This window comes from Arachis ipaensis, chromosome B6, assembly GCF_059453495.1.
Source record: "Arachis ipaensis isolate K30076 ecotype BB chromosome B6, ASM5945349v1, whole genome shotgun sequence".
Classification (NCBI taxonomy): domain Eukaryota; kingdom Viridiplantae; phylum Streptophyta; class Magnoliopsida; order Fabales; family Fabaceae; genus Arachis; species Arachis ipaensis.
This window is the reverse complement of record NC_142441.1, coordinates 8,795,716-8,805,026: the sequence shown is the minus strand read 5'-3', so window position 1 is coordinate 8,805,026 and position 9,311 is coordinate 8,795,716. Positions and strand designations below refer to the sequence as shown.

The 9,311-nt window shown below is 33.1% G+C and overlaps 1 protein-coding gene and 1 pseudogene across 1 annotated transcript; both read left to right on the top strand.

Moving 5' to 3' along the window:
- The first annotated feature begins 4,749 nt into the window (after positions 1–4,749).
- Positions 4,750–5,511, top strand: LOC107645651 (small ribosomal subunit protein uS17c). Its single transcript, XM_016349729.3, has one exon. It carries the CDS (start codon positions 4,770–4,772, stop codon positions 5,373–5,375), a length of 606 nt encoding a protein of 201 aa, XP_016205215.2. The 5' UTR covers positions 4,750–4,769; the 3' UTR covers positions 5,376–5,511.
- A 35-nt stretch (positions 5,512–5,546) lies between these two features.
- On the top strand, positions 5,547–6,994 carry LOC148554554 (putative pentatricopeptide repeat-containing protein At3g23330 pseudogene; annotated as a pseudogene).
- The last annotated feature ends 2,317 nt before the right edge of the window (positions 6,995–9,311 follow it).

Genomic DNA, 9,311 nt, shown 5'->3' with positions numbered 1-9,311 from the left:
CAATTCGGATGGTTCCCTCCCTTATCGATCGTGGTGGGGGAATCAGGGCATGCGACAGGACCAGATCCTGCATTATATAATTGTGATCCCTTACCATGGGCCCACATACAATGCACATGAAATTCGGCATCTACTTTCTTATTATGGACCAATGGTTTTTATGACCATTTCAGGCTCCGTAATTGGTCCCCTATATATCCCATGCACCACTTGCCCTTTTTATAAGTAGAAATAAATCTGATTATCATTGGATTCTTTTAATCTAGAGATAAGCTTTCTAGTTCTTAGTCGTTCTTAACGAAAAATGATAAGATTCTAATTCTTTGCATGCAACATATTCATTCAAAAACTTAAGCAATGGACAAGGATTCTTCTTCCTATTACTCTGTTTGAAGAAACTCTGTTCTGCTTGCAGAGTTTCGTGGTAAAGCACTAAAGCGTGGTGCTCATTCTAACCGTTTCTAACTAACTACTTCATGTGGAAGCTGGCTATAGCTACAAGCTACTATAACTGTAAACTGATTCTTCTAAGTTCTAACTAACTGACTAGATAACTTCCTAACTAACTTCTCATAGTAAACTTTCCCTCTTCAGTCTTGTTAACTATTAAACTATCCTAACTGACTTCTTCCCACGTCACAGCTGATGCTGCCAACAGAATACTAACTTAACTACTTCCTATGCCAGCTGGCTCAACTTTTGCTCAAGTCACAAAGGTTGCATGGACCAGCTGGAACTGTGAACCAAAGAGCCCAAATGGTATACAAGAAGAATGAATCTGTTTTATTGTGGTCACTACTATAATATTGCATGCCTTTATCAATTATAACCATAACGACTTTCTTCTTTGTTATACTCCTCTAATAATTCTTTGTGCTGTATAATTGGGAAAAAATATACTAAAAAATTCAGTTACTCATTATGTATTTATATATAATTTATATTTATTATTTTATATATTTTAATAATAACATAATCATCACATGAATAATTAAACCTATTAAAGTAAAATAATAAATTTTTTATAGAATTCTTTTATAAATATCAAATTTTATTTTTATATGATTGTTAATTAATGGTTTTTTATTTATCTTACATTGTATATATGTTTATTTAATAATATTTAAAATTAATTTAATGAATGGCAAGTAGAAATTAATTTCTTATAACTAAGTAGCCTTTCTAAATTTAAAATACAAAAATATTTAAAAATAAAAAAATAATAAAAAACAATTTGAACTTATTAATTTTAATATTTATTAATTACTAGTATTTTTACCCGTAATAATATTATGGGAATATAAATTTTTTAAAATTACGGTCTATTTTATTCTGATAGTATAGATTATGCATGGCATAGAAGATTTATAAAATCAAACTATTTTTATAAAAAAAAAGTTGTAGGTTGATAAAAGTCTTTGGCTAAGAAGACCAAAGTATCTGTAGATAAAAAAATTAAATAATAAAATTTTTAGTTATTATTTTTATATGAAAAGCCTAATTTTTTATTAATAATTAATTTTAACATTCGTTATCTAAAATTTAAAATAATTTAACGTGTATACTTTTACATTTAATTAGGTATAAACTGTTAAGTCTGTTGTAAAACAGAAATAATTAATTTTTATACTTGTTATTTCAAAATAATATTTTTTCTCTCTATGTATATAAAAATATAATTAGATATTAGCATAAAAAAATTATACTGATAGTTATAAAATTAACTCAAAATTAATTTTTTTAAATAATTGAATTTTGATTCTAACTTTTAATTATAACATTAGTATTCTCTTCAAATTATATGTAATAAATATTTGAAAGAAGAGAAATGAAAATATAGATTAAAAAGATAAGCGGTGAAAATTTAAAACTAAAGAAAAAACTAAAAACTATGTATATAATAACAATAATAATAATAATAATAATATTTTTATTTAAATTATATTATTTTGTTAATTTCGTTTTCTTCAGAAGAAAAAGATAGAAAAATAGAGAATGACAGAAAAGAGAGAGAAAGATAAAGATGAAGAGTGAGAGTGAGAGTTTGTTAATTTTTGAAAAAAAATTATTTTAATTGTAAAAAAATATCAGATGACATATTTTGATTTGTCAAATTACTAATATAAAATATAAATTATATGTAGAGTTGTTGCGGCCATGGTCTCCGGAAACTTGCACGACGTCCATTCAGGCAATCCCCACAGACAGCGCCAATGTTCGGTAAATCGGATATCGGACTGTTCGGATAGTGATTCAAGATGGTGGGGAGTGCCTTGTTCAATGTGGTTGTGCTGGAGGAGGACCAGCCGGGAAGCCAAGGACTCGCTGTGAAGAGAGGGGGGTGTCACCTGCAAAGACACTCCGACGCTCTAGTCAGTTAGTGTGTAGGTGAAAAGTGAGTAGGTGGTATGTGTGACGTACCTTGGGGGAGGGGTAGGACCCTCCCCATATATACCGTGTTAGGAGTGGGCCCCTTAAGGGCAGAGCCCACTATTGTAGAAGCTTCCTATCACAGCTGTCTGGGACGCGTGTCCGGGTTGACAGCTGGGTGCTTTCTACCCGGCCGTTGGGGCCGGGTGGTTTTCGGGTCGGGTCGGCCCGTGTCTACTTTGGGCCGGACCGTAACAAGAGTAAAAATAGTAGAGAGAAATAGAAAAATGGAGAGAGGTAGATGAGAGAATTTAGGAAGGAGGTTTATTAATTTTGAAAAAAAATATTTTCTCTCAATTTTAATAAGAGAGTATCGTGTGATACATTTGATTATTAAATGAGATAGTAATATATGATACATAATATAGGTATATTTCAATTTCAATTTTAATGCAATTATAAAATGTCATGTTGCACATTTGATTGTTAAATTAGTAATTAATCATTGATATTAATAAAGATATATAAAATAAGATAGAGTGGTGGAAGGAATGAGAGAAATAGAGAAAGGAAGAAAAAAGAGGAAGGAGGGAAGAACTCTTTAATTTTGGAGGAAAAGATTTGATTTCAATTGCAATGATGGAGTGACATGTGACACATTTTGGTTGTAAAATTAGTAAGGAGGAGGAAAGAATTCTTTAATTTTGGAGAAAAAAATTTAATTTCAATTACAATGAAAGAGTGACATATGACACATTTTAGTGTAAAATTAATAAGAAAGAAAGGAGAATTCCTTAATTTTAGAAAAAAAATTTGATTTTAATTATAATAAAAAAATAACGTATAATACATCTTAACTCTAAAGTTAGAAATATATAATAGATTACTAAAATTAATAAATATTATATAAGACAAATTTTTTTTTTCTCTCTAATATTGTCCTCAAAATATTATTCACATACTTTGAATAGTCTTTCGTTCCTTGATCAGGTTTGGACGATGCCGTGTGAACATGATTTGAAACTTTGAATAGCTACCGCGACCAAGAAAATTGTAGGCATAATATACGCGCTATTGCAGCAACGACAGAAGCTGATGCAGGTTGCTTATGGGCTATGGCTCCATTCTTCTAAGTCATTCCTTTCTTTGAACTTTGAAGGATAAATTATTATTAGAATTAAAATCAGCTAATCTAATTAATAGTACATAAAATTAAGCTAAGTTGAGACGTTATAATTTTAATTTCTTGCCCACTTTTGGTGGCAAACAGCTAGCACCCGATCTTGTCATGACTATTTCAAAATCTTGGGCTTAAAATAACTGAGAAAATGACACCCGAGAATGCAAAAACATGCATGGAAAAGAAAGCCAGAGAATATAAAACGGATTATTGAATTCTCTCGTTAAATAATCTAAAATAATATATATAGTCCTATCAGTGGGAAAAAAACACACATCACCAAATAAATGTATTTTAGAAAAAGTTTACTTAACCAATAATCATATTTTTCCTGCTTTAAAATATATATATATATATCTGATAAGTTAATTTGGGCGAATTACATTTCTATTTGAAAAAAAAAAGAGTTGCAAAATAATTTTTTGTGTAATATATAGATTATACATCGTTCTGAACTCGGCAGGAGTATTAGGACTTTTATATTATCTAGAGTTAAAACTTAAAAAAAATTAGAGTTTTCCAACAAGATGTCATAAAAAACACATTGACTCAGCATCAGTAACAGAAAATTCCAAAAGTAAATACACATAAGAAGACATCTTACTTAGACAACTTGAATATTATGAGAAGTCTAACATCACGTTATTAGAGAGCTTAAGTGTTTATTGAAAATTTTCATCGTTGTTTATACATGATTCTTTTACCATGTTCTGTTCTCTTGTACTTAGAAAAGAGAATTATATAAAATTGATCATCATGTCCATGTGTGTATAACAACACGTTTCTGTGTCTCCAATAATCTTGTGTTTATCGAAGAATTTGTAAAGACTTGTAACTACTTTTGTGATGTATCAATTATTTGTATCGTTAATTCCCTTATAATCTTTAATTTTTTCTGTGGCAGTTTCAATGTAGATATCAATCATTTTGTAGGAACAATAGAACACTGGTCAATGACTTAGTTTGTATTTCATAAAAATATAATGCATTTTAATTTTTTTTTTAAGCACTGCTTTGCATAATTTTATCACAGTTGAATTAATAATTTCCATTATATATAAGTTTAATGATTTTAATTTAAGAGTGATCAAACATTTATTTTATTAAGTTACTGACTTAAAAATTTGATTCGTAATAATTTATCTCTTCTTAATTGAAAAAAATGAATGTCCCTCAATTTGACAAAGAAATAAACATAATTCAAGCATTTAAGATTTTGATGTTAAGAATACAAAAGAATGATAAAAAAAAGTTAAAAATTATAATAAGAAAGAAGGTGGACCTATTATGGAATAAGAAAGAGGAGGTGCAACGTGGTGACACAGTAAAGAAGATAAAGAGAAGAGAAGAGAATCCTTATCCCTTTGTGTCTCAGATAAGAATGTGGCTTCTCCAGCTGCCTTCAATCCCCAAGTTCTCCACCCCGTTCCTCCATGGCGGCGGAATCCTCCGTTCCGCCCCAACTGCCACTACATTCCCAGCACCATCAGCGCCGTGTTCGATGCCTACCATTAGAGCGATGAAGTCGATGCAGGGGAAGGTGGTTTGCGCCACTAGCGACAAGACGCTGGCGGTGGAGGTTGTTCGTCTGGCACCTCACCCGAAGTACAAGAGGCGCGTGAGGAAGAAGAAGAAGTACCAGGCTCACGACCCTGACAACCAGTTCAAGGTTGGTGACATCGTTCAACTCCTCAAGAGCAGGCCTATCAGTAAGACCAAGACTTTCGTCGCCGTCTCTGTTCCCAAGAAGGATTCCACCAATAACCCCGTTGATGATTCCGCTTCCGACATTGGAATCCCCTTGGAGTCTCAACAACAGGCTTAGTCCTCAATTTTACTTCCTATTGTTCTTGTTGGAATGCTTTTGGATTTTGTTATGCTTATGTGATGTGTACTGTCATATTCATGTGTTATGCAATCATGTTCACTGTTTAATTCACTTATCAATTGGGGTTTGTTTCTCTGCTTCTCATTGTGCATGACACATGTTTGATAAATTATTTTAAAGAGGTCCTTCATCAACCTCCAAAACTTTGCTCTTAAAGCATGCTCTGCACTCTTTGCTATTGGAGAGGGAAGGGGCATCCATGAGTGTGTGATTAGAACTGGCTGGGAGAGGAATTTCTTTGTAGGTGCTACTGTCATTGATATGTATGCCAAGTGTGGTTGTCTGATTGAAGCTCGCCATGTGTTTAACAAAATTGTTGTAAGAGATGCTGTGTTGTGGAACTCCATACTCGCGGCTTATGCGTGGAATGGACACCTTGATGAGTCACTTGCTCTGTGTAGGTACATGGTGGTGACCGGTGTAAGACCCACCGAGGCAACTCTTGTAATTGTGATTTCGTCCTCGGCTGACATTGCCTGTCTTCCTCATGGGAAGGAGATCCATGGTTTTGCTTGGAGACATGGATTTCACTCCAATGATAAGGTCAAGACTGCTCTGATAGATATGTATGCAAAGTGGGTTCTGTAAGAGTTGCTCGTGCCTTGTTCGAGATGCTTAGGGAGAAAAGAGTTGTGTCTTGGAATGCAATTATCACTGGTTATGCAATGCATGGTCTTACCAAGGAAGCCTTGGAACTATTCGAGGTAATGAGGAAAGAGACCCGGCCGGATCTTATAACCTTTGTTGGTGTTCTAGCGGCTTGCAGCCAAGGGGAAGGGCAAGCATTTTATGATATGATGGTAAGGGATTGTGGTATCAATCCAACTGTTCAACACTACACATGCATGGTTGATCTTCTTGGTCACTGTGGCAAACAGGACAAGGCTTATGATCTTATCCGACATATGAGTGTAAGGCCGGCTTCTGGGGTGTGGGGTGCTTTCCTAAATTCATGCAAGATCTATGGGAATGTGGAGTTGGCAGAGCTAGCCTTGGAAAAGCTGATTGAGCTTGACCCTGACGATTTGGGAAATTATGTGATCTTGGCTAACATATATGCTAAATTGGGTAATTGGGAACCAGATAATGATAGATAAAGGGATAAAGAAAACATGGCTTGTAGCTGGATTGAGGTGAAGAACAAAGTGTATGCATTTCCCTCTGGGGACGTGTCACATCCAGATTGTGATGCAATATATGCAGAACTAAAGAGGTTAGAAGGGCTAATGAGAGAAGCTGGGTGTGTCCCGGACACAGGATCTGTATTCCATGATGTTGAGGAAGATGAGAAGACAAACATGGTGTGCAGTCACAGTGAGAAACTGGCCATTGCATTTGGACTCATTAGTACTCCCTCAAGAACCAGACTTCTGATAACAAAGAACCTACGAATATGTGACATATTGCCATCAAGTTCATATCAAAGATCACATGCAGGAAAATTTCTGTGAGAGACGTTAATCACTATCATCATTTTAAACAAGGAATTTGTTCATGTGGTGATTATTTGTGATTACATTACATGTAAATAATAAAACAATTGAATTCATGAAACATACCCAAATCGTCTACTAGATGTTAACGGGGAAGAAAAATTCCCTCAGTTTTGGAGAATTATTAAACATGCAAATTAAATTTTATCTCCAAAGTTAGTCAGAACTCAGAAGCTACCAAATAATTGGTGCAACCGGTGTTTTTTTTTTTTTTTTTTTTGGATAGGGTGTTGCTGCCAGTGGTACACCAATGATCAATAGGTTTTATATCTATCTTTGTGATCCAAGAACAATCATAATTTTGACTAACTAAGAATTAAGGATGTGTGAAAATTCACGTAAAAAATTCGGTTGGCTATTTGACTTGGCTTACAATGTTAGCTTACTTTCACTGTTTCAAAGTAATATAAACCCCCTTTTAGTACTTTTATTGTCGTTAATTAACGTAGTCATCACAAATTTCCTTAAAGACAATTCTCAAATATAAATAGAAAAGTCTAGGGCCAGCTTTTATGTTTTATAGCCAGCACTTAACTATCAAAAGAAAAGTGAGTGATCTCCCACCATTAGATGTAATCTCACACCATTAAAAAGACTATTGATGGTTACAAAACACAAAAGTTGCTGCCCCTAGCACTCGTCAATATAAATTCCATTTTCCAACTCAAAGTTTATAAGGAAAAAGAAAAAAAGTTGTCTCCAAAAAGCAGCAACTTGGCCAAAATAAATAAATGCAAAAATAAAGGGAAAAAATAGAAAAGATACAGACGAGACACTAAAAATGACGGCGTTGCAATGTTTACCAAAGCTAGAGCCTGGAGCGGAATATCTGCAATTAATCCCATGCGACCATGCCATGCATCACTTCAATTCAATATCTGCAAATATATACATACTTTAATTAATATCACCTATATTTATTCCTTAAAATCTTTTTGATATCACGATTTTGAACGAATCACTCAATTTTAAACTATCTGACAAGATGTGAGGCTAGCTTTTCTTGAGAGCTATTCAAGAATATTGGAAAGTTTGGCCTTCACAGTGCTCTCGAGAATAGACGATGTACTGCAAGCATATTTTCAGACAGCAGAACCTCATCAAGACCCAGTCCTAGAGAAGAAGGTAGTGATGAAGACAATGACCAAATGACCCTATTAGATTTCATGGGGTGGGGAGCTGATCAAGGCTCAGAAGGGAAAAAGGAGAAGGACCCTTTTGCTGTTACAGATGACTTTTACAAAGACATTGACTCAAAGCATCAGCAACAGAAACTTTCAAACATAAATTCACGCAAAAAGACATCTTACCTAGACAACTTGAATATTATGAAAAGTCTAACATCACGCCATTAGAGAGCTTAGGTGTTTATTGGGAGTTTTCATCGTTGTTTATATATGATTCTTTTACTATATTCTGTTCTCTTGTACATAAGAAAGAGAATTATGCAAAGTTAATCATGTCTATATGTGTAACAACACGTTTCCTTGTCTCCAATTATTCTGTGTCTATCGAAGGATTTGTAGAGATTTATAGTTACTCTTGTGATGTATCAATTATTTATATCGTTAGCTCCCTTATAATCTATAATCTTTTCTGTGACAGTTTTAATATAGACATCATTATTTTGTAGGAACAATAGAATCAGAGGCGGAGCTAGATAAAATATTAGAGGAGGGCAAAAAATATTTATACAATAAAATAAGACTAAAATAAAATTTTAAGGAGGGACTAAACTGAAATTTACATATAATTTACATGTAAAAAATTTAAATTAGGGGAAGCTATTGCCCCCTTCTCTATAATGTAGCTCCGCCCATAAACAGAATACCGATCAACAATTTGATTTATATTTCGTAAAAGTATAATACATTTTAATATTTTTAAGTACTGTTATGTATAATTTTATCACAATTGAATTAATAAATTCCATTATATATAAGTATAATTATCTTAATTTAAAAGTGGTCAAATATACTTTATTAATTTACTAATTTAAAAATTTGATTCATAATAATTTATCTCTTTTTAATTGAAAAAATGAATGCCAGTCAATTTGACAAAAAAAAAAAAAAACATAATTCAAGTATTTAATATTTTTATGTTAAGAATACAAAATAATAATAAAAAAATTAAAAATTATAATAAAAAAAGAGTAATACCTTAAATAGGTCTCCAAAAAATTTACGATCGTACAGATTTGTCCCCAATAAAATTTAACTAAGATTTTGACCCTAACGTTAGTTATACACCAGATATGTCTCCATGGCAGTTTGACCCGGTCAGGACTAACGGTGATGTCCTACGTGGAGGTTAATGGGTTGACGTGTCAGGTTAACTGCGACGTGTCACCTTCAGGACAATTTGGTCCCATCCAAGT

Bases quoted from the DNA above. Each gene is read 5' to 3' on its own strand.
- LOC107645651 (XM_016349729.3), top strand. From the start codon at position 4,770: ATGTTAAGAATACAAAAGAATGATAAAAAAAAGTTAAAAATTATAATA.